At 46.1% G+C, this 27,204-nt stretch overlaps 2 protein-coding genes across 8 annotated transcripts in view; one reads left to right on the forward strand and one right to left on the reverse strand.

The window, feature by feature from the left end:
* Positions 1-27,204, forward strand: part of ZDHHC13 (zinc finger DHHC-type palmitoyltransferase 13) — a 100,946-nt gene that overhangs the window by 55,438 nt on the left and 18,304 nt on the right. The gene's annotated exons all lie outside the window — the stretch shown is intronic.
* Positions 1,512-20,042, reverse strand: CSRP3 (cysteine and glycine rich protein 3). Of its 7 annotated transcripts, none has more exons than XM_025459739.3 (6): positions 19,885-20,042; positions 11,267-11,406; positions 6,361-6,529; positions 4,583-4,715; positions 3,339-3,432; positions 1,512-1,838 (listed from the first exon to the last, which is right to left on the reverse strand). In XM_025459739.3, exons 2-6 carry the CDS (start codon positions 11,376-11,378, stop codon positions 1,762-1,764), a joined length of 585 nt encoding a protein of 194 aa, XP_025315524.1. In that variant the 5' UTR covers positions 11,379-11,406; positions 19,885-20,042; the 3' UTR covers positions 1,512-1,761. The 7 variants fall into 7 exon arrangements, with proteins under 7 accessions (XP_025315524.1, XP_048954662.1, XP_048954664.1 ...); XM_049098705.1 differs by having other exon boundaries at positions 3,335-3,432; XM_049098707.1 differs by having other exon boundaries at positions 11,258-11,406.

Here is a 27,204-nt window from a genome sequence, read left to right on the forward strand (position 1 = left end):
AAGGATGACTCAGGTTTTTAGCTGAGTCTCCTGGGTGGATGGATGGTGGGGCTGGTAACTGGGAAATGTGGTAGAGCAGGAGAAGGTTGTACTGTCCAGTGATAATTTTTCATGTGTGTATCTTTTTTTTAAGATTTTATTTATTCGAGAGAGAGAGAGAGAGAGAGAGAGAGGCAGAGACACAGGTAGAGGGAAAAACAAGTTCTCTGCGGGGAGCCCAATGCAGAACTCAGTCCTGGGACTCCAGGATCACAACCTGAGCCAAAGGCAGACGCTCAACCACTGAGCCACCCAGGCGTCCCGTCACGTGTGTATCCTACCCCTCTGCAAGCCTGGAAGTCTCTAGGGTAGGGGACTTCCTAGTGAAGGCCAAGGTACTATGTTGCTTTTAAAATCCGTGCAGGTTAAAGGGGACTCGATTGACTTAATTCAGTTATCACTGGTGTTATTAATTGTTTGATTGACATTGATGGAATCCCATACAGCTGTGGCCAAAAGCCTACAAATTGAAAATAACTGCCCTACGCCACCTTCCCCAGGGAATGCAAGATGTACAGTATTTCGACCCTCAGGTCATTTTGGTGGAGCTCTGTGGCTCAATTACTCCGGCAGTGGTCCCCGGACAAATAAAGCACACTTCTCCGTTGTCTCTTGGAAAGTGGAACAGGCCACAACCTCTGAAGCTCTTTGTTTTCCTCTGAGCCATTCTACTAATGCCCATCAAGTTGAAAAAATGATAAAATGTAATTGCATTTTGAGCATCAAAAAACTAGTAGATAAACATAATAAAGGCAGTGTGGGGCCTTGTCCCTGACAGCACGTGTAAGCAACCCCGAATAAGCGCTCGTTTTAAAGAAACCCTTTTTGAGACGCGGAGCATAGAAGAGCCCGGGGTTTGGTCTCGAGAGTCGCTTGCTTTCATCGCCTCCAATAATTCAGGATTGCGTGGGGGCGGGAGAGATGCGGCGGTTGTTAAAAGCGGAGCCCCAAGAAAATCCGCACGCCTGGGCTGCTGAGAACTTGCTGAGGAGGCAGCGAGACACCCTTAATTGGCTGCATTTCATCGGTGAGGCTGGCAATTTGACGTAGGAGAGGTTTTAAGAAAATTGCTAAACCCTAGGGAATTTTCCCAGAATAAAAGAAAATCATCCTCCCGTTGTTCCCAGCACAGAAGCAAACTCCGCATTTTGTTGCCGTTTCTGGGTTTTCATGAAATGTGTGAAGATTGCAAAGCCCCTCATAGGACAAAAGGACTGAGTCTTCAGCAGTTTCATTAGTTTTGATTTTCCTTCCAGAATTTGCTCTCCTGTTGTCTGCTTCCTCCAGAACCCCGTTTCCTTCCCCGTTAGTAACGAGAAGGAAGCTCAGCGGACAGGTCCTGGGAGCCTGCTTTCCCCTGCCTCCCCCAGGCCACACCAAGATCCACCACCTCCTCTGCAGTGAGTTTCTCGAAACATCTCTCTAGTTTTTAAAAAATTCCCTCTAAAGAAAAGATCTGGAGATGCACCAGGTGCCGCTAAAACATTTATTTATTAAATGCCTCTTCCGCCCCAGGGATCAAAAATCCTGACGCATTTGTTACAGGCTGAACTTTTAATACTTTTCTTCCAAAAGCGTTTTTCTAACTTTGGGTAAAGACTATGAGCACTTCTGAAGAGAAATAGTGCCCGACCGCCCCACGAGAGGATGTTCGGGCAAGGGTTTCCGTCTGGCAGGATGACGTGGCCAATGCTTGAGGCTGGTGGAAGTGTGGCACGGTCTTCACTCTTTCTTCTCCACTTGTTGTGTTAGGCCTCCAAACCCAATACCTGTAGGGCCAAAATTTTTGGCGTAGCAAACTGTGAACGAGAGGGGGGGAAGGGGGAGAGAGAATGGGTTGGTTAGACGGTGATTGCACTTCCTTGCCTCTGGACACCCGTGGGAGGCATCCTTGCGATAAATGTACTCCTAAGTTAACTTTTAAGTATATTGAACTTCATTGACTTGGGATCTGCTGATAAGAATTGTTCATACTTCTGGCCACTTAGCAGTAAGTGTTCACAGGCATTTTCTTGTTTGAGTCAGCATCATCTGGCCCCTGCGTGCCTGCCCAGCCTCGTCCCCTGCTGCCTCTCTGCCTCCTTCCCCGACACTCCGGGCATGTGGAGCTACTCTCAGTCCCTGGAATGAACCACGATGGCCTGGCTTCGGTGCCGTGGCACGCACTGCTCCCCGTTCCCGCAATGTCCCCCACCAAAGCCCGCAGTCACCCTTCCAGACCCAGACGAGGCTTGTCTTCTGAGAAGCCTTCCCTAATACCCCAAGTTGGTCACTTGCCCCTTCGTGCGCTAGGGCACTGTGTACTGCGGAGCTTTCCCCCCTTGGCATTAGTTACTTGTCTTCATGTTGATCTCTCTGCTGGCTGCAGCGACAGTTTAGGGGTGTTGGGCCTGTGAATGCTGAGGACCCTGTGTCCTCCACTCTCGGGAGGATGCACCTCCTGTTGGGTCATGTGCTTATTCACATTCTGTCTCACCGTGGGCACAGCTTTGGCGTTTCCCCCTTCCCATCTCCTCACTCCATACCAACACACACACGTGGAGGCCTGGAGACACCATCATTGCGTGGAAAGGTGGGAGGACCCCATTGAGAAACTATAGGCCCAGGAGATGCTCTCAGGTTGAGGACAGTGATCTTGGCCCTAAAGCATTCCCTTCCTTTTTGTAACATCAGAAAGGAGCTAAGCTCTACTGCTTCTCCACAAGACAGGGGGTTGTGGAGGCATCTGGGGGTAGAGCTGCGAGGACCAGAAGGAAAACCTGTTACTCAGTTGTGTCCCTGCGATCACTAAGTGATATGTAGCATGAGAGACAGAAATGTCGGGATGGAAGGAGGGAGAGAGGAGGGATGGGAGCAAGGATATAGATATGTCTTGGTAAACCAAAGAGAGGTCGTCCTCCCCCAGTCACCCCTACCACTCAGGCAGACAGAGGGTATTTGGGCTTCCAGAAGGCGACGTGATGCTGTTTATCAAGGCTTGTGACCTCTTCCAGGACTGGTGCAGGACACTGCTTCCTCCTCACCCTCTCTCCGCCCAGGGTGCCCAGCTGCCCTGAGCCACTGAGCATCTGCAAGCATCCAGTCCCCCCACCCCACATGCTCCAACAGAGAGGGCCAGAGCTGGGTTGGGGAGAATTCTTTCCCTTTGGCAGTTTTTCTCTCCATCCTGAGAGCCCGAACTGTGCTCAGGCCGGGCAGTCATGCCTCCTGGCAAACACAAGCCTCTTGGCTGGACACAGCTTACCCTCCAAGGCTCCTCCTGGGGAAGACCTCTCAAGAGGGTCCCCAGAACCACTCACCTTTGCAGTAAAGTTCCCCATCTTTGTCAGTGACGTTCGTGGACTCTAGACTCTTCCCGCAGATGGCGCAGCGGAAACAGGTCTTGTGCCAAGGCTGGGGGGCGCAGGAGAGCAGGAGAGTTACCTTAGGGCGGCCGGCAGCATAGTCTGTTTCCATGTTAAATCTCACCAGCCGCGTATACAGGAGTGCCAGTGTCTTACCCATGCACATATCTAATTGACCCCAGAGTAAGTTTTCCAGGGGTTTGGAGAAAGAGATGCTACGGATTCGGCCCCCAATTCTCAGAACCCCTAAAAATGAATTTATCAAAGTAATTACCAGATGTATTCCTTCAGAATGGACTAAATAGAAAAGGGCTTCCCCCTTCTAGAAGATCAAGGAATAAATAGAGAGAAAGGAACTCAGATGCGGGGCAGTGAATACATTCATTTACATTGGATATAAAGTTAAGAGAAGAAGTAAAGAAAGAGGGCGATTAGCCAGGTAATTCAGCTTTGCTTGAACTGTGTGTCCTTCTCACGGAGGAGAGTTGTGAGGCTTGGGTCATCAGAAGATGGCCTCTTCTGCGCACCTGCAGGTCCACCAGGCAGGCCTAGGGGTTCTCATCCACCTTCAAGTAGCTGTCTCGGGTGGCGGCCGCCGTCATATTGGAAGTCCGACACTCTCCATGACCCTTATTTCCACCCGCCCCCACTCCACTGGGGCATAATCAGGTTTTTCTTTTCCTTCGTTGGGCCCAAACCCTTTGGTGAGTACCCTGGAACCAGAGCTTGTAGAGCAAGTGTGCCGTGCTGTCTCCGGCACTGGATGACTCCCCCCGATTGCCAAGCCTTGTGAGCAAGGATGCTTCTCCCTGCTGTGAGGTGTCTGCTCTGTCCATCAGTGGTGATGCCAGCTGCAGATCGAGCTATGCAGTGGTGATGGGCTCGCGGGGCTGATACCTTCCTGGAAGGATTATGGACCTTTGTATCTCCAGAGCTCCCAGCTGGGTACCTTCCCCCTAGCGGACTAAGACTTGTTGCATCGAATTGTACCAGTTCTAGTTTCCAAGGGCTCTGCAGAGTGACAGTCACAGCCCAGGAAAGTGGACGAGGTTGGGTGGCTCTAATGTGGCTCCTGGGAGCAAAGGAGAATCAAGGGCCTGGCTCCCACCTGCCCACACTTCCTCATTTCCTCTCTCATTCCTCCCAACTGATCCTGTGCAGATGAGCAAGTCCCATCTGGCCCGCACGGCAGTCCTTACCTTACCGCCTCCCATCACCTTCTCGGCGGCATAGACTGACTTTCCGCATCGGGGGCACTTCTCCGACTCTCCAAACTTCGCAGTGAACTTGGAAGGGTTGCTGGTGGTGGCTGAGCGTGCAGGCTTTGGGGACCTGGTGGGAACAGACCAATGAATGAAACCTACAGACCTTGCTGGCAAAGAGTACTTAGCTGTGTGACCTGGAGCGAGTTACTTAACTTCTCTGTGCTTCAGACTCCTCATCTGGAAAATGGGGCTAATCATGGTGCCTTCCTCAACAGGGTTGATGAGGGGACGTGAGTAAAGCACTTAGAAGTCTGACCGTCACCTGGCACGTAGTAAGGGTTGGCAAACCTATCCCTAATTGGCTTAAACCTTTCCTTTCTGTCCTAAAGCATTCAGCAAGTGTTCCGTGTATGTTAGCTTGTGTTGTTGTCGTGTTATTATTGCTGCTGGTGTTTAGATTTTTCTGTACCATCTTGAAGCTCACTGGTCTGCTTCATGGGGTGAGTTGTGAAGATATAGTGCAAGATGGGATCTTGATGGTAAAAAAGCCACAGTCCAATAAACTGATGCATTCCTTGTCACAGTTCAGGTTGTCATCCTGCACGGAAAGGTCACCTGTCCCCCTGTGAGCTACGTCCACGATAGAGGTCAGGAAAGCACCCCATTACCTCCATACCTTTTGGTGTTTCCGTGCATGCTTATCACTGGCATCACATCATCACCTCTAAGATAGGCAGGGCTGGGTGGAGGGGAGCAAGGGTTGAGGGGTAACTGCCCAAGGTCGGGCAACTGCCCAAGGTCCTAAGTGGTGGAGCTGGGACAAAACCCAGGTCTGTGGACTCTTGTTCCTCTCTGTGCGGCATCACCAGAAGGCCCTGGGTAATGCGTGGCTCTGGGTAATGCGTGGCTGAGAACACGATTGCTTTCATCCTTCTTCGCTAAACAGTGTCTGGTTGGGATGGAGTAACGAGAAGAATCCAAATGGCTAATCGTACCTCCGTGCACTATTTGCCCAGCGCCAGCCATGGGCCGCTCTCTCTGCAAGGGGCCAGGTGACGCCTCGGCTGGCCTAACTGCGGCTCCCTGGGGGAGGCCTTCCCTGGACCACCGTGGCAGGTGGCAGCCCCACCGCAGAGCTGAGCCCGGATCCCAGCTGGCCACACAGCAGCTGCGGCCTGTGAGCTCAGGGCCAGCCTGGAGGTCCGCGTGACCACGTCGGCCCGGGAGGTGGCAGGGCCCGGCCCGCTTCCCTCCACAAGGCGGGGCCCGCGGCGTGGCAGGCAGCTCGGGAGTGGCATTGATTGCTTACTCCCGACCCCGGCCTCCCGCAGCCCTGTCCCCGGTGATGGGGACATCCGTCCTCTTACAGCCTGAGGGAGGACTCCTTGCGTGACCAGCCCACAGAGAACGGCCGTCGCTTCCCTGCCACGGTTGCGTGATTTACACAGAAACGCTCAAAGGGGAAGGAAAGGGACTCCGTGCAGTTTAGCAGAGGTCAACAATGGGAAAATCTGTACTTTCTGGGTCTTCTCTTGACATGCAAACCAAGAGCCGTGGCCTGAAAGTAATTGCCCTTTAGAAAGGGGGGTCATTTGAAGAGAGTCTCCCGAGAGATGGCACATTGTTCGACCTTGGTCAGACTGCGCGGCCGCATTGTTGGCAAGGAACAGTGGAGTCCGTTCTCCCACTTCCAGAAAACGTTGCTATGGGGACGGGATGACCTGTCCTGATAGCCGGGGCTCTAGGGGCGGGAGGAGCGGGGAGTGACTCACTGTTGGAACTGGAGGCCCAGATGCTCGCCTGTGTCCGTGCTGAGGCAGCCGGCGCCTTGGCCGTACCCGATCCCCTTGGGGCCGTACCTGCGCCCGTAGCACACCTTACAGTAGATCTCCGACTCGTGCGCGGCAACCGTGGTGCTGTCCAGAGCCTTCCTGCAGGCCACTGCCAAGGAAGGGGGCCGGGGGGTCAGGGGGCTGGGGCCACGGTCCCTCCCCCTTCCCTGCAGCCTTGATGCCACCCATGCTCAGGGCCAGGAGACCCAGGAGGGGCCGTTGGCCAAGAGCACAGGTTCGATTCCTGGCCAGAGCACCCTGAGCCGTGATTCCACGGCACCCCTGATTTCATGGGTGAGGAAACCGGGGAGCAGAAAAGGGACATAATGTGCTCTGTGGAGCCCGGCTAGAAAGAGCGGGAGGCCAGGATGAGAACCGGCTAAGAATATTGGCCCCGAATCCGAACAACCTGCATCCCTGAGCGGCCCCGGTGACATCAGGAGAGTGTGTGTCCGCGCGTGTGGGGCTGTGTAGGGGATAAGGTGCTGGGGCTGGGGATGAGTTTATTTATCCTTAATCATATCAGAATCAGGGCCAAGCAGTTTCTCTACTCACCGTGGCCTCCGAAGAGCACTACGACCCGCAAGGAGACAGTTACCACTGAGGCTACTTTGGTCCAGTTCTGGAAGCGGGAGGTGGTGAAGGGGTGGACCTGTCTCGTTGACCTTAGGCTTATATTGGCTTAAGCCCCCCAGTCACTGTATACTACCCAATAGAAAGTGTCCCCCATTATATCAAGTATATAAGACAAGCCTCCATTTTCCAAAAAGAAGATATAAAGGAAAGGGTTGTTTTTTGTTGTTTGGGTTTTTTTTTTTTAGTAGAATCGTGGACAAGTCACTGACCATCATTCAGTACAATAAACTTTTACAGATGTAAATGAAAGTGTATTTAACACTTATATTATTTAATTTAATAATATAGATCAATAATATATTGATTTGGAGAGTTTCCTTTTTCTAACCTGACACAAATTCAGGAAATGCGTGTATCCAAGTCCTTCATCTGCATCTTCACCGTCAGCATCTCCCTATCACTGGTGTCTTTTTGAGGCAGCGGACTCAGCTGTCCTGCTCCTCACTTCTATCTGTCTCTTTGAGGGTCGGCCCTGTTTGTACCTGAGCAGGAGGCTGTCACCTGGATTTTGTATCTCTACCAGAAGCTCCTGTTAGCATAACATTTGGGCAGCTTTAAAAAATACATAGTCGGGGGGCTCCTGCATGGCTCAGTCGGTTAAACTCCTTGACTATCGATTTCGGCTCAGGTCATGATCTCAGGTGAGATTGAGCCCTGCATTGGGCTCCATGCTTGGCATGCAGTCCGCTTGAGATTCTCTCTCTCCCTCTGCCCCTATCCTTGCTCATGTGCTTTCCCTCAAAATAAATAAAATATTTTTTAAAATATGAAGGATTTCCATAACTTAATAATTTGCTAAATTGCTTTTTAGCTGGGATCCTCAAAAGTTGTTTATGGCGGTACTCACCGCTTTTAACAGTGAGGTCGTGGCCCCAAAAACGAGTAATGCACATGCACTCAGTTTATTTGCTTCCTTTTTTGTTTTTAACCAGTTCAGGTGATCTTTATAAGCAATCTAGCATTGAAGTTGTTGCAGGGTAATATGCCTTCCTGAAATAGTATTTTATCTAAAAACATAAAGTAATTGAATATGATAGTGGGGGGAAGACAAGGTTGTGGATGAGGGGTTGGTGGTTGTGAGGATGGGGAAGGGAGTGTATGGAAATTCATTAAACAATTATGTCAGCATTGTATGTGTTAAAAAAAATTCTCTGTAAAAAAAAATTCAGAGATTGTCCTCTAGCATGAGATACTTCATAAGGCTTTAAACACAAGCCAAACCCTTTTTGTGAGGAATACTTTTGAGAGAAAAATGCCTTACATTTGAGCATGTAACGTATACACCTATCTCCACCTTTCTTGTTACTTTTGCTTCCAGAAAAACATCTCAAATGTTCATTGATATTCTAGACTCTGGGTTCCTTGAGGGCAACACTTGTATTTTAATATCCTCAGAACATAGCATGGGGCCTGGCCCAGAGTTAGTCCTCTGTAAACGTTTGTTGAATGAAGGAATGAGTAAGTAGTTGAATGCATGCATGCACATGGGAATGATGGATGGTCAGTGACTTGTCCAGGATTCTACAGCAGTAAGTTGCAGAGCCATGACTGGCCTCAGGTCCCCTGACCCCTGCTCCAGTCCATTGCTCTGGGACTGTGCATGCCCTATCCTGCCTGGGCCCTTTCTATAGCCACCCCCTGGCTCCTGACCAGCTTTCATACACAAGCGTGGTAGCAGTGTGCTGGCCACCTCCGTAGTGTATGTGATGTGGATAATTTCTTTATACCGTTCTCTTTTTGGCATTTATTTATTTATTTTAAATTCAAATTCAGTTAATTATCCTATAATATATTATTGGTTTCAGAGGTAGAGGTCAGTGATTCATCAGTCTTATATAACACCCAGTGCTCATTACATAACCTTTCTAAAAATATGCCAAGTAGAAAAGTTAAATTTATATATGTGGCTTACATTATATTTCTTTTGGACAGCACTGGTAAGGAGGATTAAGATTTGTCTACAAGTTTGGGAACACTGGCCAGGGACAAACTAAGGTAGGCTGTGCCTTCCTAAAGCCCATTTAGGACAACTACTGGTTGGCCTGTAGACAGGCAGGTCCTGGGGTGATAAGAAAGAAAAGCATGCTCCTCTCCATGATCCTTCTGTTCCCTGCCACAGAAATGTGTACTGCTCAGATCCTCATCCCACCCACAAGTTCTAAGGAAAATATGAAAGTGTTAAAAGAGATGTACCAGCAAATGCTCATATCCTTTCTACCATGGCTCCGTTGAACAGGGCATCTTCCTGCTACCTGGGGAAAACGAGACACCCCTGACCATGGAGAGCTTCCCTGCCACATCCTGTTCTCAGATATTAAAGTTGATCAGAGGGGGGCACTTGATGGGATGAGCACTGGGTGTTATTCTGTATGTTGGCAAATTGAACACCAATAAAAAATAAATTTATTATTAAAAAATAATAATAAAGTTGATCAGAGGAGAATTAGAGGCCTGATCCAGAACCCCAGTTTTCATCTTGTGACCAGCTGTGTGGTGGCTACTGTCATTTCCAGTTTACAGATGGGATAATGGAGGCTCATGATGGTGAAATCACTTGCCCAAGGTCACACCATTATTACATGGCAGGGTCTAGATTCAAACCTAGTCATTTGTACTTTAATTCCAGTGGTTTTTCCGTTATTCCTCATGCCTAGTCTTTTTAAAGAGCATTAGCTGTTTTGAGACAAAAGCCAGAAGGTTACAGAAGGGACCCTTGAGCAATGCTTCTAGATAATTGTAATAATAATGATGAACCTGATTGGATGTGTATGAGGACTTAAAATAATTACCCATTGGGGCATCAGGCTAGCTTAGTTGATTAAGTATCCAACCCCTGATTTCGGCTCAGGGCATGATCTCAGGGTTGTAGGATTGAGCCCCACATCAAGCTCCATGCCCAGCTTAGGATTCAGTCTCTCCCTCTGCCTCCCCTTAAAAAAAAATTACCCGTAATTAGAACCCAAGGCTTTAGTAAATTGCCAACCCAGTCACTCAGAGCCATGCTTCCTCCTGCTGTTCGGTGAGAATTCTGTTTGCCATGGAAGGTAAGAGATCATGGAAACTCCTGCAGCAGGTAAACCGTTACTATTTCTGGTGGCTTAAGGACAAAGTGCCTCCATGCTTTAACAGATGGAGTCCAATCCTTGAAGTTCTGTTTGAAACTGGGGCGATGCGATGCCTTGTAGCCACTGGGCAAAATCATGAGGGTGGTATGGGGAGCAGGGCTGCCAAATGTCCAGCAAAGCTAGCCCTTAAGCCACATTTACTGGAGCAAAACAGGGAAGGTAAGTGGCCAAAAAAAGAGACTGCTCTCCTAGAACTGGACTGGCCATGGGAAACTCTAGAATGAAGTCATGTTGAAAGGACTGGACTGAGGGTCTGAAGGTACAAGTTCTACTGCTGGCCCTGCTGCAGGTGCTTAGAAATGAGAAATGATTTGTCCAAAGTCATGGGTCAGACAAAGCTAGGCTTCCAGGTGGACCCCAAGGTTTGTATTCCCCCCCAGTTTCAATGTTTGTGCATCTATGTCCAGCAAGTGGTGGTAAAGATTCCCTTCATCAGGCTACTGGTGCCCAGGCCCCAAACTCTTCCCTTTTCAGCTGTTACAGAATTGGCATCCATTGCCCCTCGCCTGACACAGGTTCTTTTGAAAAGACCAGTCTCAGCTGGCTTCGGTAACATTGGCCAGTGGGAACACCATAGAGCCAAATCCATCCTGGCTCCAGATAAGCGATGGCTTCCTTTCTCTGCCAAGTCACGCTTTGTAAATGTTGCCACTGGGTCAAGGTTTTCACCACGATGGCAGCCGCAGGTCAGCTTGTTGTGACTTTGAGTGGCGGGGAAATGGCCTTTGAGCTGAGCATGTGGTTGGCTAGAGGGTTACTCAGGAGAATACCATCCTTTCATGTGGGACCCCGAAGTGTTATTTCTAGTTTTTTTTAAAGTAGGCCCCAAGCCCCAAGCCCAATGTGGGGCTTGAACTCATGATCCTGAAATCAAGACCTGAGCTGAGATCAAGAGTCAGATGCTTAACTGACTGAGCCACCCAGGCACCCCCAAAGTGCTATTTCTAAGTTCCCAGGTGATGCTGGTGCTGCTGGTCCCAGGACCAGACCCCAAGGACCACCGATATACAGTATCTGCAGCTAAATGTGAACTTGAAAATGCCCCCTGGATGCTGCGGGGCTCTCATGGTGTTCACCCAACTCACTGCAGTGGAAGCAGGTCTTGTGGAAACTCCTTCCATTGCACTGGATTTCTTCTGCGTGGTAGACTGTCTTTTCACAGGCGCCACATTTCGCTCCTCCGCCCCAGTTTGGCATCTTGAAGACCTTCTGACCAAGGTCAAGTCTAACAGGATATAAAACAAATACCCTAAATGTAGGCAACTTCAGGAGTGAACCAATGCCTAGTAATACTGTGGTCTTAAGACCAGAATCCAGGGGCAGCCCGGGTGGTTCAGCGGTTTAGCCCCACTTTCAGCCCAGGGATTGATCCTGGAGACCCGGGTTCGAGTCCTGCATGGGGCTCTCTGCATGAAGCCTGTGTCTCCTCCCTCTGCCTGTGTCTCTGTCTCTCTCTTTCTTTCTGTGTCTCTCATGAATAAATTAAAAAAAAAACACACCAGGATCCAGCGCCAGTGCATTTGATAGTTCATTCATTCATTCATTCATTCATCCATTCATTCAGCAAATAGTTACTGCAAGCACCATCATTGAATAGGCTCGCACACTCAGATGGCTCTGAGCAAGTCACTTCACAATGTAGGACTCAGTTTCCTCTTCTGTTAAATTTCAGTAACACCTGTCCCTGTGTACCTCACAAAGTTCTCGGAAGGAAGAGATGAGCTAATTTTCCGTATATAAAATTATATGCAAATATTAAATATAATTTTTTGTATCTAAGGTTTTAAACATTCCATCAGAAGTGGAAATAATCTGTGAAAACGGCATATCTTTTTATCTAGCTCAGTGCTTCTCAAATCACATCAGTTCTTGCTGCTATGCAGATGCTGGTTTGGTAGATGTGGAAGAGACAGGAAATTCTGCATTTCTAACAGTTTCCGGGCAATGCTGAAGCTACTAGTTGGGGACCACCCTTTGGGTCGCGAAACCTTAGTCAATCTTGCTGATAAAAATCTATGATATATAAAATCTCCTATTCAGATTTATTCCTCCAATTCCTTAGACCCAAGCAATAAGCTATCATGGACCTACAGTAGCTGAGTAGTCTGGAAACCTGCCTTCTGCCTTCAGGGCTACCGCCCCTTGCCGTGCGCAGTGAGATGAGCTGCAGGGCTTCTCCTACGTCTCTCTTCCCGCCTGTACTATGAAGAGAGTCATTCTTTCCCTTGCCGCCCCACAGTGTTGTATAGAGGACTAACTGACACGACGTGCAGGAAGGTACTTGGCGGAGTGCACAGTGCCAGGTGTGATCACAGGAGCCAGGTGATGAGGCTGCGTGCCCTCCCACACCCTTCCAGGACATTCCACTGCAAACAGCGGCTGATAGTCACAGCGCCACGCCATTGCCATCGTTGTCTCCTCACCAGAACATTTGTGAAAGAGATACCAGACAAGCAGGGCCATCAAAAAACAACTTTCCCTTTCTTTCTGCGTCTGTGCGTGAGTATGAATCCAGTTGTCCGTTTTCCCAGAGCAGAACTAAAATCAGCCATCGATACTCCGTGAAATTCCTGAAATCCTGCCCGCCCCAGAGGGCCAAATTTTCTCTGAGATCCTTTGGTTTCTAAGAAGCCTGGTATGTCATCTTGTCATTGACACCAACCACTGTCAGGCCATTCCAAGTGGCTGCTTCTGACCTTCTCTTTCCCTTCTGGGAAGCCAGTCACCTTCTTATAATAGTTGGCGATTAACATTAAGCCCTTCTGGGTCAACTGGTCTGGATTGTGCTTCCAGCCTCATAACAAAGACAGGTTTTGCTAAGAAACAGAAGGTAAATAGCAAACAGACCACTGAACCTGATACCAAGACCAAAGGGAACATCCCTACCTAAATGTTCCTGTGAAGAGCTTTCCCCTTTACAAAAACAGTGTGAGATTAGCCAGGAACATCTTATCCTTCCTCTCAAAGAAGCAGGCTCTTCTTTTTCAATAAAATTTTAGAAAATACAATTTTAACTTTTTTTATAAAGGAAACATTTAGTCCTTCTATTTCTATGGTTCAGGTTGTTTAGTATAGAGGGAAATATAGTGGATTTTGAAATGAAAGCCTTGGGAACAAGGCTACATCATTCATTTACCATACATTTACTACCTACCTATCATGTGTCAGTCACTGTACTAAGGACTTGGTGACAGATCAAGGGGAGGAAAACTTATAACAATAAGTAATTTATGTGACCTAGAATGAGAAGTCCACATTCTAATGAGGAAGAGGCAGGAACCAGAATACTCTGTAGCAAAGACCAGCTTTATGAGTATCATGGAAACTCAAAGGAGAGTATGGCTACCCACATTTAGACTGGAGGTGAAAGCAGTGAGCTGTTGCAGGGTTACAGATGTCACATCCAAATAGGGTTTTTGCATGGTGAATAGGAGTATACCAGAGAGATAAACAGGGGAAGGACATTCCAGGCAGAGAAAAGATCATACAGAAAGGAATATCTTACTATCTCCTAACAGAGCCCAAATTGTTTATTTTTGATTCCATTAAAATTTTTAGGTCTCTACAGTTGGAACAGATTTTCAAGATTGACCAACCCCCTCATTTATGAACAATTAAGGCAAAAGAAGTAAACATTTGGGAGTATTTTCTTAGCTAATTTTCTTTTTCTAAGATTCACCCTTCTTTGATTAAAGATGATACATTCTCTGGAAAAGGGTAGAATCACATTATTTTGTTCATGTTCGTTTGGATCCTGGATTTTAATATAATATAAAATAGATGAGAAATGTAATATATACCTGGGAATAAGACAGTGACACTTGTGAAATTAATGAGATGGAAATTTTCAATGAAAACAAGCCTAGGTCAAATTTCTTATCTCAAGTCTTTGGCGGAGACCTCATTGGCATGTCCTGCAAGTTAATGGTAGATAGAGACGGCCCTGGGGAGGATTGTGTGTGTGTGTGTGTGTGTGTGTGTGTGTGTGTGCATTCAGCAATTGCCTACACATGATACTTTTCCAAGTGAGGATAAGATTACAGATAACACCTTCTTCACAAGGTAATGGATCCTAGCACAGGTTATTTTTTAAGTGATCATAAAATATCCGACATACATATATTAGGCCTGGAAACCCAGAATAGAAATCCATAAGCATTTTATCAAACAGGTGCTGAGTCCCATTTTTAAAGTTGGAGATGTAGCTGCGGAGGCTAAACACAGAAGGCATCTCTGATTTCTTCTTCCAATGCTCAAAGCCCAAAAGGCAGAGGGTGATCTAAAGCATCCTGAATTGGAAGACACGGGTTCTTATCTTGTCCTTGTGACCTTGCCCTTCGGGTGAAATATGACGGAATGTAAAGCAGTATTGAGGAGCTAGTCAAAGGCAAGTCATCGTTCGTTACCCACTTTCCTTCAGGTTATTCAAGTAGCACCAATCTGCCAATTAAGTCACTGTGATTTGAAAGCGCATTTAAGTCCTGGCTCGCGTACATAACCTCTTCAGCCTCCCGCATTGCTTTGGAATTCCTGGCCCAGAATGGGAGTTTATGCTGGCGAGATACCAGCGGATGGGCCATTTGTTTATCGGCGTTGCCTGGCACAGGCAAAGGTCATTGAAGGTAGGATGCCAAATATAGGCTTGCCCGTCACTCAGCCCCATCTGCCACCTGGTCACAATCTCCATCACATCACCTGGCATTACTCCCTGGGGCCGGTCCCGGAGATGGCCGTGTTGTCACTGATGAAGTTGAGGCTCAGGACTGAAACGGAGGACAGTTTGGGGTTCCTGAAGATGAGCTAGATTGCAAGCTCCGCAACATCAGCTGGGAGGAGAGTGGACCCCACACTTCTGGATACCCAGATCCCAAAGAGAGATGGTCTGTATCAATTTTCTTCACGAGTAATGCTGTAGAAACGATTATATTGGGGATGTGCCATAGTGAGCACTGGGGAAAGCTCTGGATCAGATGCAGGAGGCCCGAGTTCTAGTTCCGTCTCGCCTCCTCAGAGCTGTGTGATCTGGGAAAACCGGCAAAGCTCTCTGAACTTCAGGAAACAGTCTCTAAAATGGGCTTAAGAGTCTCATCTGTTCCACTACAGCTGGGAGGCTTGTAACACTTCAAGTACATCAAATCACTTTGTAAACGGTTGAGTATTATAAAATGTGAGAGCTAATCAGATCTGCAATAACCATGAACTGTCACATATCGATCTGAACTTTTAAAAGAATAACCGTGCTGTGCATCTTGCCACCATCTTCCTATGCCAGCACTCACTGTTTTTTTTGTTGCTTATCAACTGTGGAGCTGAGAGGTGACACCTTAGGGCAAAAGTGGGTGGGGGGAGATAAAATGGGCACTTAGTGACTCAGTTTCTTCTTTGTAGGGCTCATTAAAGAATGTGGCCTTGACCTTAGGTCGTCAAGACGTTGTGCAGAGACTATTAGTGACAATGCCATTTTCAACTCAGTGTTGGTTCGTGTGGTCATCCTATTAGATGCCTGCTTCTACACAGCGAGTTGAATTGTCTACACTGGCCAAGGCCAAGATTTTGTATCATAACAGCATATATCTGGAATGCAAGGTATAGTCATTACCAATCTAATAATGTTGTTATCGGAGCTGAAGCATGTGGAGTCCCTCGGGCCAGGCACTGAGCTTTATCTCATTCCATCTTCACAGACCTTGAGGGTAGGCACTATCACAAACATTGCCTTTTGTTAACTTTTGGGGAAATGGAGTCTTGGGGAAATTATGTTGCCCACGCTCACGTGGCTAGATTGGATTTTAGGTCTTTGACTCCAAAGCTGTGTTCTTATATTAAGATTAGGTACTATTTATCTATTTATGGTTTACTATGTGTTAGTTGCTTTGTACGTACCATCTGTAATACAACAGCCCCACAGAGCAAAGCTTGTCATCTCCATTTTGCAGATGAGAAAACTGAGACTCAGAGGACTTGAGCGACTTGCCTGAGATCACACAGCTAGTAAGTGGCAGAGCCGCAATTCAGACCCAAGTGAAGCTGGGTCTGTATTCCACGTCCCCATTTATAACATGCCAGGGAGGGGAGGAGAGTCAGCACCTCCATTAGCCAAACTTCCTAGTTGATGAGAACTGGGATCTGACTGACCCCGTTGTCTCTCCATGGGACAGAGAGTACTCATGGGCGGGAGTATCAGGGAGCCTGAATTTAATTCAGTAAAATAAGAGCCTCTGTAAGAATCATTGCCATTTAGACATGCAAAGAGCTCCTTTGAGGCTGGAGAGTTCCCTTTCACTCTTGACTTGAGCTCAGCTGGGGATGGTTGTCCATGTGACTGCAACGTTGCGAAGGCCCTTCAAGGATCCTTTGAGCCCGGAGACAGATGTCGGGGTCTGAACAGTGACTGGAGCCTCACCTTGCAGAAATGCTTTCCGGGGGCAATCCCCTCTCAAGCACTGCCTCTTCTCTACTCTCTTAATCCAGGTAGAAGAGATAGTGTGGGATCCTGGAACAGTGCGGGCTATGGAAAGAACCAAGCCAGGCTCTTTTGGACCTTGGGCAAAATGCTCAAAATGTCTGAGCCCCGCGTCCTGTCCTCATGCACAGGAGGACAGATGAGAAGGCCTGCCTTCAAAGGTTGTTTCCAGGTTAGATAAGATAATCATAATAGCTAAGGCACTGTATACACAAATGCATAATACATGGCAGGGTGTCTAATAATCTTGTTGCTTTCCTTATTACTATTATTATTTTACCTTCAGCTTTTAAATCCATTTTCTTAAAACAAGCAAAGCTTTCCTTGCTTCTTCTCTGTGGCCCTCCTGGCTCAGATGGTGAACCGACTCTGTTTCTCAGTCTTTGGCATGTGCTGCACGGAGGAGCAGAGGCAGCAGGGAGCCAGGCCAGGGAGAGAGCTCCCCCGGGGGTGGGGGCCAGAGGTGACATGTCAGGCAAAGTCCTAAGCCTGTGCCCCAGGACAGCTGCTTCCTCGCTTTGGCAGCCCTGGTGCCTAACACCCGCTGACCTCGCTGGCGATGGGGACAGAGGAGGGAAGCAGCAAACCTGAGCAGAGTCCTCATGGCCCAGGGGGACCATGTCCTTCAGCTCCTCCATGTAGGATACTCAAGGTCAGTCAGTGGCTTTGCCCTAAACTTCTGAACAGATGTGTGAAGTCCCCTATCTATCTGGAGGCCCTTTCCCAAAGTCCGGGAAGCCTAGGCTGCTTATTCCCAGCACAGTACTAAGCCCGAGTATTGACCCCATCCCCCTTTAAGACTCAGGGTAGAGACACCTGCCCATTGCACTATAGCTGTGATACACGGATTACATCACACCATTTCTGAAATTATCTCTACAGTGTGGCCGAGTTTTACTTGGTTCTCTTTTGGCCCTTGCAACGTGTTTCTGAAGACCACGTTGCACCCCGATTTATCACCTGGCTCTACCATGTGACCTTGGGTAATTCCTTTGCTTCCTTGGACTTTTGCTTCTTCCTCTGAAGAGTGACCTCACAGGACTTTTTGTGGCAGTCAAATAAGTGACTACTGCTCTGCGCCTGCAAGGGCAGTAAACAACCCACAAACCACGCTCAATCCTTTCCCACGACGAGGTGCACGCTGAGGCTCAGAAAAGGCTTCACAGCCGGTGGCCCTCATGACCGTCCCTGCTCCCCTCCTGCTTTGCCTTCGCTGTGACGAATAACTACAGCTTTTCACCCCTGAAGCCATCACATTTCTCTTCGGGCCTGAGGCCCAACCCTGGCTCCCGTGTTCCCAGACGTCTGAGCAGCAGGCCTATCACTGGAAGTCGGCCAGCCGCGGGAGTTGTGTTTCCTCGGTGTTGGATTCCCTGTCTCGGTCTTTCCTCCTGTGAAGCAACTTAATCACCTTCTAACTCCTGGGCACCTTGTTATCCACTCTGACCTCTGGGCTTCCTTCATCACACTGGTACTTAGCAGGAAACCCTCCCGCCGGCCGCAGGGCCGGGCCCCGGGGGTCTTTTCTGGAAGGCCCCCCACACTGGTACACTTTTAGGTGGCTTCACAGAGTACTTCCTATATTTTATCTCATCTGATGCTAACAGATCCCTTTGGGACGGGGGCCTTAGCCTCATTTCATTGTTCAGAGAATGGAAGCTCAGAGAAGTTCAGCGACGTCCAGAGTGGGGTTTTGAACCTTCTCAATGACAGATGCCTTTCCTTGTATTTCCTTCTTCAGATCCCCAGGATTTCTGAGTGTGCATTCTTTCAAGATTCTGTCTCCACCTCTTTCAAGAGGATTTTGGCTATTTGCTGGCTGAGTGATCCTGCTCGCTCTTGCCTTCTCTTGCTCCCTATCTCTGCCTCCTTGTCTGTCTCCCCTTCCCCTGCACCCCCGGCCCCCCACTCCCTGCCAATACTTGGGCTCATTCTAATGATTGACTTGTTCAGAAAGGAACGGAAGCTGGAACCAAAGCTGGTAGAAGGAATCCTTTACATTCTCTGGGTAGTAAAGCAATTTTATGTACTTTGTAATGAGTTGGATGTAAGCAGCATTGAGATTTAGGTCCCAAAAGTAACTGAGGACACGGGATCTCCCTGTTTCCCCCTTCCCTGCATTAGTGCTGCCTCGCCCCCCATCCCACCGCAGCCCCAGCACAGACGATGGTCAACACACGCTCACTCAGTTGCGCTGAATTGTGCTGCAGAGAGGCAGAGTTCCTCAGGCCTGTCACCCAGCTGCTCCTCCTCGGGGATGTCACCGGCCCAGGGACGGCAACAGAAATTAGAGGTGGCGGCTCTGATCTTGGGGCGGCATCTCCACTCAGACCAGTGCTTAAAACCACTTCTCATTCTCCATCACACTCATGCCTGTCATTCAAATGCTGGGCTAAAACTCAGAGGAAACTCTGGAAATCACCCCTCACCCTCCGCGGAGAATTTTCCTCCCCTTGAGGAGAGCTTTTAATGGATTTTTCAGTGTCACTGTGTCTTTTTTGGGTCCCTTTTTGAGGGTTTTGATCAATTTTAAATTATTAGAAGCAAGCCTGTTGCTGAACATTCTTGGGATATGAAATCTATTTTATTTTATTTTTATTTATTTATTTTTTTTGAAATCTATTTTAAACCAGCAAATTGCACTGAGCATTTCCCACGTGCGAGACCGTGTGGCGAACTACAGAAATCTCCGTCCTTCACCCACACCTTTTGGAGAGCACAGTTCCTTGTGCTTTGAGCATGGGAAAGCTGGCTTCAGCTGTAGCGTATCTCTAACAACCTCTTTGTAACTGTGCCGTACTTTATAGTTTGGAAAAAAATATATATCCCGGCTTCCATCCTGAGCCTCCCAGAGGAGACCCGAGGGCAGGAAGTTTGCCGAAGTCACACATCCAGTCATTATGTGGTGGCTCTAGGACTGGTGTCACGTCTTTGGGAAACACTCCAACATGGGAATAGTCTTAGGTCCAACATAATCCCTTAGTCGTTTCTCTGTGAGGTTCCCTCAAACCCACAAATGCGAATCCCACCCTTAAGAGTTTTTTAAGCAACTAGGTCCACACCAGAATCGCACACAACTGGAGCCTCTTCACACAGAACCAGAGTGGCCACTGGCACCTGGGACATGACGCACACCCTTCCTCAATGGGACCCTTCAGAGTCCCAACCGGCCACCGAGCCAGCCCACCTCCCACGCCTACCCCGGCCCCCCCACCCCAATGTCTGCTTCGCTCCACGTACCTGCCTGTGTGGTCTCTGTCGGCTCAACTGAGTACGGGGGCTCTCATCCTCTTTAAATACATGGAGGCCGTCCCCAGCACTGGCCTGTGGAGGGCAGGGCGGGAGGGAGGCCGAGGGGAGAGGGTGAATGAGACATGAGTAACACAACTGCTATCAGAGGCTGAAAATAGCCTGTGACCAAAGCCCTGAGTTTTGTTCCCCCCTACGCCAGCTGTGAGGCCCTGAGAGAACGATATTGCTTGGGTTCTGTTTTAATTGCCAATTGCCCATGGCCTTGGGGATCGATCGGTGGAGCATGAACTTCTGATCAAGTGGTTGAAACACCAACAAGAGTGAAGAGGGATTTTTACATCTAAAATCATTTTTCCAGGCTCCTACTCCCCTGACCTTCCTGGAAATCAATGCAAGGTACCTGCAAATGAATCATGAGCCATATCTGGGAGCCCTCTGGAACTCTGAGACACAGGTCACAACACCCGTGAAGAGAACTCAGAGCTAAAAATAAGAGTGATGGGTGTCTGAAATGATACTTAGATAATCTCTTCAAAGAAACTTGGGGAAAGAAAGGTCAGCTAATCATCAGGGTCCTGGCACTTCATGGCCCGCCATCCTATGAAGAAAAGTCTTGAATTACTATGTTCATCCTCTTTTTCTACTTAAGAATTTAACATGGCAGCATGTCATATTTATGACAAATCTTGATAAGTCTCTCTGAAACCATGTTTTCTTTGGAGGCCTAATTTCCCTTTGCCTGATATGTACATATTTTTGGCTTTGATCAAACATCAAGGACACATGTGAATTATAGAATGTGATAGGTGACAAGAAGTTCGGGATTTCATAGACCAATTTTTCATATTGCCACCGAGGAAACTGAGGCACCTACCTTGCTCGGGCCAGGTTCCAGGCAGATTGGCAGGTTCTGGATCGAAATTCAGGTCATCCATCTCTCCAGCAAAGACACTTAACCACCCGCGTTGACCTGAATGTTGAGGTTAAGTGTAAGTAGTACCCAACCAAGAGGTCTATGAAATGCAGCCATATTAGCCTTTCATTACATGCCCACAAAAGCAATTGGTTGAGTAATTGAATATTTCACTGTAAAGAAGGTTGGGGTAATTTCGTAAATATGGACACAGCACAACCTCATATAGGATGTCCTTGATCTACATTTACCTGCAAAAGTATTTGTCATAGAAATGGGTAAAGGGCAAGTGCTCTAGAATGTTAAAGTTAGAGGGGACTTTAGAAGTTTTCTAAGAGAGGAGCTTGCAAACATTTGTGGGTTGGGTTTTTTTTTAGAAGAATAATACCTTTTTTCTATAGATAATCTTAAATGGAGCATCAATAATAAAGCAGATAAAAGAGAAACTTCACTGCTTGAATTAAGTAGGTGGTCTCAGGGTCACATTCACCTAGCCTTTTCCTGAATCCCCTAAAGTGGCTTCTCAACTACTTCTTTGTGGGATGCCTGGCTGGCTTAGTCTGTAGAGCATGAGATTCTTGATCTTGGAGTTGTGAGTTTGAGACCTACATTGGGTGTAGAGATTACTTAAAAATAAGATAAGTAAATAAACAAATACAAATAAAATACTTCTTTGGGCAAGGTTTAAAAGTCACAGGTGTAGCCCACCACTTTCATTTTATAAATATAGATATTAAGGTCCAAAGAAGGGATATCACTTGTTCAAAGGGATATTGCAAATTATTTACAGAGCCAGAAAATCTGGGGTTGAGTCTAATACTTCTGACCTTAAATAAAATATTTTTTAATTAGATAAATAACACTGGAATGCATTTTTACTGTGAAAGACTAAACAAGAAGGATGTATTTAGGGTAAAATGTAAAAGTGCCTTCCAATAATCCCACTCTTTTTCCTAGAGTTAATAACTGACAGTATTTTGAGTTTTACCTAATTTGAGTCATCTTTTAAAAGGAGATTTTAGCCCATTCACATTTATTGTGACTGTGGATATATATAGACTTATCCCCTTCATCTTATTTTATGTTTTATTTTATTTTCAGATTTTATTTATTTATTTGAGAGAGACAGAGATAGCAAGAGAGAGCATGGGTGGGAAGGAGAGGGAGAAGCAGGCTGCCTGTTCACAGAACTCAATCCCAGGACCCTAGGATCATGACCTTAGCCGAAGGCAGATGCTTAACTGACTGAGCCACCCAGGTGCCCCATATTTTATGTTTTATTTTTATAATATTTCTTTCTTCTGGCCTTTTATTGAATTTAATAGTTTTCTTTGTGCCATGTTTTTCTCTTATAATTTAGAAATGATAGTCTCCCTCTAATTTAAAAAACTAATGCCACGATAAATATATATATTTTATTGACATCTAGATTTATTTGGTAGCTCTATTCTGTTTTTTCCATGAGATGGGAAACTTATAAGAACCTCAGCACACTCTCATTATCACCACCTCACCCTCTCCCTTCACATTGGCCTTGTACTTAGACACCTGCCCACCACATCCCGCTTGTAAATCATTTGGGATTTTGCTTCCAGGTTGTGATTAGCTTTGTTCATTATGTATCACTAGTTGTTTAAGCCTAATTATAAATATGACTGCTTTTTTCATTCAATACTGTTTCTTGTATATTTTTATATCTTCCATTTTTAATTCTGTGAGTGTATGTGGGATAGAATGTGTTCTTGACGAATTCATTGAGGAAATCTATTGTAAATGAAGTGAATTCTCACATAATTGAAAAGCCCTTTCTAGTAGACTTGATAGACTGCTTTAACAAGTACCCTACACTGGATGGCTTATACAATAGAAATTTATTTTTTCATAGTTCCGGAGGCTTGAAGTCCAAGATTAAGGTGTCAGCAGGGTTTCTTTCTTCTGAGGTCTCTCTTTGGGTTATAGATAGTCATCTTCTCCACATGTACCCATAGTCCCCCTGTGTGTGTCTGTGTCCTAATCTCCTCTTCTTGTAAGGACACCAGTCATATTCGACTAGGGCCCACTCATATAATCTCTTTCTACTTTTAAAGACTCTACCTTCGGGGATCCCTGGGTGGCTCAGTGGTTTAGTGCCTGCCTTTGGCTCAGGGCTGGAGACCTGGGATCAAGTCCCACATTGGGTTCCTGGCATGGAGCTTGTTTCTGTCTCTGCCTCACTCACTCTCTCTCTCTCTCTCTGTCTCTCATGAACAAATAAATAAAATCTTTAAATAAATAAATAAATAAATAAATAAATAAATAAATAAATATTAAAAAAGACATAAAAACTCTACCTTCAAATACAGCTACATTCTGTGATACTGGAGATTGGGAACATATGAATTTGGAGGGGACACAGTTCATCCCATAACAATCTTAATTTTGCCTTATACTTGAATGCTAGTTCAGAGTTGTACTGTACAATATAGTAGCCCATGGTCACATGTGGCTATTTAAATTGAAATTATTTAAAATGAAATTAGCAGTTGAGTTGTTCCTTAGTCACAGTCACCATGTGCCGAGTGTTCAATATCCATATGTGGCTGGTGCCTATACGTTGACACTATAGATATAGCATGTTTCCATCATTGAAGGAGTTCTATTGGATAGCAGTGCTCTAGAGTTTTCTTCATCTGAAAAATGAAGCACTCTTCTATTGGATTCTGTGAAGATTAGATAATATTAAGCATGTGTTGGACTCATAGCAGGGGGCTCAGTCAAAACTAGCTGAATGTTAGCTCAGCAGTAAACGAATGGTAGTATTAGGACTAAGATCCACTGTTCTCACCCGATTGTTGCCCCAGAATAACCATAAATGAGCACACCATTGTGAAACATAGGACATGAAGAACACTGGGCAGGACAGTGAGGTGGGACAATGGGGGCAATCTTAAACCCATGCCTTAAAACACTACCTTTATACCCCAAATCGGAATAAACGTTATTGTATTTAATACTCTCAATAACTTTGTAAAGAAGGTATTATTTTACCCATTGTCTGAATAAGGAATGAAGTAAATGCAGCTCATGAAAGCTAAGTAACTCCTCCAAGGCCACACAGTTGTGTCAACAGTGAGTCAATGGCAATGTCAGGACTAGAATCTACTGCTTCCTACTCATCTTTAGTCTAAAATAACTAAAACCTGGTAAGCCTTGGGTAAACACAGGTCACTAGGATGACAGGGAAATTTAAATCCAGATCTAACTCCAAAATCCTTCTACAATAGCGGTTCCCAAATTTATTTGATCACGGTCCCTCAGTAAACATGTTTGAGCAACACACACACACACACACACACACACACACACATGCACATACACACTTGTAAGTAAATAAGTGTATGTGTGTATATGTATATATTTATAAATTATTAACTATATTAGTCTAATAATTTCTACTTATGAAACATATCCCAAACCGCACACTAAAAAAGATAATAAATAATACACATAATAAAAGTTCTGATTCTTTTTTTCATGCTCCAGTATTATTTCACGTGTTCCCTGGCCCGTCTTCTACTTTGGGGGCCACTGCTCTGAACCATGCCACACAGAGCGAATGCGCTGTGGAAGAAATTATAGGCCTGGGAGTCTCAGCTTTCATCTGCTCATCCAAACTACTTTGAAAAGAAACATAATTGGACCATAATGTATTCAATGTCAGCCACATTCTTTGAGTAACTAGGGCTTTTCACTATTTCTATGCACCAGTGGTCTGACATTTGTCATTGACTCTTATTTCAAAGAGAGAATTAATTTTAAACTACCATTCAAAGGCTGCTCCTGGCCATGTGTCCCATCATGAAAGGCAAAGAAATGGGCAAAGCAACACTTGAGCACATCAAGATGTTTCTTTTTTTCCCAAGAGAGAGAGAAAAAACCCAAATATTATCATTGTCACTGAAATGAAGTGAGACTTGGTGAAACAAACACTTGATTTACTTGCATCATCCAGATTTTTTTATTGGTCTTCTTGTTTTTATAGCCATTTATCACTTGCTGATTATAGTAGTAACAGTGTTCCCTACATAATGTTTTTCAGCTTAAAAGCATTGCCATATGTTTGATTCTCTTGGGTGTGATATCTTTCCTCTTTCTTTCTCTCTTTCTGTTCCTCTCTCTCTCTGTTTCTGTGTCTCTCACAAGCAGTGGGAAGATATAGGTATTATTATTATTTTTTAGATATAGGTATTATTATCCCACTTTCTAGATGAAGGGTCCAGCTTGAGGGGTTAAGTCACACAGATAGTATATGGCAAAGTCAGGATCTGAACCAGGTTCTCTATGCTAGAGCCAGTGCTCTGTGGGAAATTTTAACTAAGCCGATTGGCTCTATATAGTTGGAAGAGAGGATACTGTAGGTCTGAGAATCACCCCAGGTCTGAGAACCTCCATAGCCCAACTACCAACTCAACTTCATCCTGCACTGAGAGATCAGGAGGGCTTTCCATCAACGGTCCCTTGGGTTTAGTAGATGCTGTCCTACACTTGTTACTTAGCAAGTACAAAGCCAGAAGCAGTACAAGCTCCTGAAGGGAATCACAGGGCCAGCAAATGGACAAGTGCAAATCAACTCGCAGAGGTTCAGAAGTGGATCAGCGGGACTCTCTTCTTAGGAGATATTTCCATGGGTTGAGTAGAGTCTATGACTGCTCATCTGTGTCAGCAACAGATATTTAAACAACCCTTTTGAATCCAGCCCTTCTATTTATCCCTGCTCCTCTTACTGCCCGGGTTCTGATGTCCTGCCTAGACTTTTTCAGAAGCCTCTATCTCTCCACCTTTTTTCCACCTCTCACACTGTTACCACATCTGATGATGGCACCTTTAGCCTCAAGGCTGCCGTTAGCCTCCCGTTACTATGAGATCATGTTAAACAATTTCGACGTGGCGTTCAGGTTTCTTCATCTTGCCCCAATTAACTTCCACTTTTTTCTCCCACCACCTCACTTCCCTTTATCCTATCTTCCAGCCTTTCCAATCTAATCACTGGTCTCCAAAAATAGCCAGCACTTTCATGCCTCTCTGCTTTGCTCATGTTCTGTCCTGTGCCTGGAATGTCCTCCGCCTCCTTAACCTGCCCCCTCTGGTGGGATCTTCCTTCTCCTTTCAAAAGCAGATCAAATGCTGTCTCTTCAGTGCCGACCTCCACACCCACCCCTTTCCACTCTCTGTGCTGGGCTCCCCCCAAACACTTCATGCTTCTTATTACAAGGAACTTGGGCTGGTTGTTCACGTGTCCTTTTGGCTCATTAGGTAGTGGACTCCTTAGGGGAACAGAGAGCATCTTATTTATGTTTGTGTCCTCAGTGTTGGCAACTAGTAGGCATTTGAAGTTTTTGGTTGAATTTATTTATATAGCTGAGCAGTTTTGAGAGATCTCACACGGGCTATATTTCTATCAGATCTGGAATAAGCAGCAAAAGACAAAGCACAAATTCAGCAAGAAGAAATTACTTATTTAAGCAATAGCCACGCCATCTAAAATTTAAAAATAAGGATTGGAGGCATTTTTAGAATAGCTGGAAGCTTTTTATTGACTTCCCCAAAACATTCACGCTGTGCCTAAAGTGGAAATAGCAATGGGTTGTAATGGACACATACGAAGTTTCTTTCTAGCCTCAGCTCTGCTCTTAACTGCTGTGTGCCCTTTGACAAGTCAGTTCCCCTTTCTGATGTCTTTATCTGTCAAATGTTCATGCTGAACAAAATGACTTTCAAGCTATCTTCTAATTCTAAAAGTTGATGATTCTTATTTTCTAGTTCGGAAAACCAAGTCTTTATTTCCCTTTGACTGTGATGGTCCCTTAACAGTAAGAGGAGACATTCTATATTGTCATAAAAACACTTTAACTGTACCATGGCCCAATTACATAAAATTGGGATATTAGAAATAATTCAAGGGGTGCCAGGGTGGCTCAGTGGTGGAGCATCTGCCTTTGGCTCAGGGCATGATCCCGGGGTCCTGGGATCCAGTCTGATATCGTGCCCTGCGGGGAGCCTGCTTCTCCCTCTGCCTATGTCTCTGCCTCTCTCTGTGTGTCTCTCATGAATAAATAAATAAAATCTTTTTTTTTTTTTAAGAAATAATTCAAAATAGGGACACCTGGATGGCTCAATTGGTCAAGCCTCCACGCTCAGCAGGGTGTCTGCTTGAAGATTCTCTCCCCTGCCCCTCCTCCCACTTACACACTCCCTGTCTCCCAAATAAATAAATAAATCTTAAAAGAAAAAAAAAGCAAAAACAACAAATAAAATACTCCTTGCTGCTAAAGCATCAGGGCTCTGCCCCTTTAAATTTGAAAGACTAGGCATGAGGCTAAAAGACCTCAGAAGAGGAGTTGATCTAATCTTAGGTT

Source organism: Canis lupus, chromosome 21, assembly GCF_003254725.2.
Source record: "Canis lupus dingo isolate Sandy chromosome 21, ASM325472v2, whole genome shotgun sequence".
In the NCBI taxonomy this organism is placed as follows: Eukaryota; Metazoa; Chordata; class Mammalia; order Carnivora; family Canidae; genus Canis; species Canis lupus.

Excerpts from the sequence above, each read along its gene's own strand:
- CSRP3 (XM_049098705.1), bottom strand. The coding sequence starts at position 11,378 with ATGCCAAACTGGGGCGGAGGAGCGAAATGTGGCGCCTGTGAAAAGACA. Across the intron at positions 6,530-11,266 it reads CAAGACCTGCTTCCACTGCA|TGGCCTGCAGGAAGGCTCTG; the intron begins GTGAGTTGGGTG and ends CTTCCTTGGCAG. Across the intron at positions 4,716-6,360 it reads CTGGGCCTCCAGTTCCAACA|GTCCCCAAAGCCTGCACGCT; the intron begins GTGAGTCACTCC and ends TGTTCCCACCAG.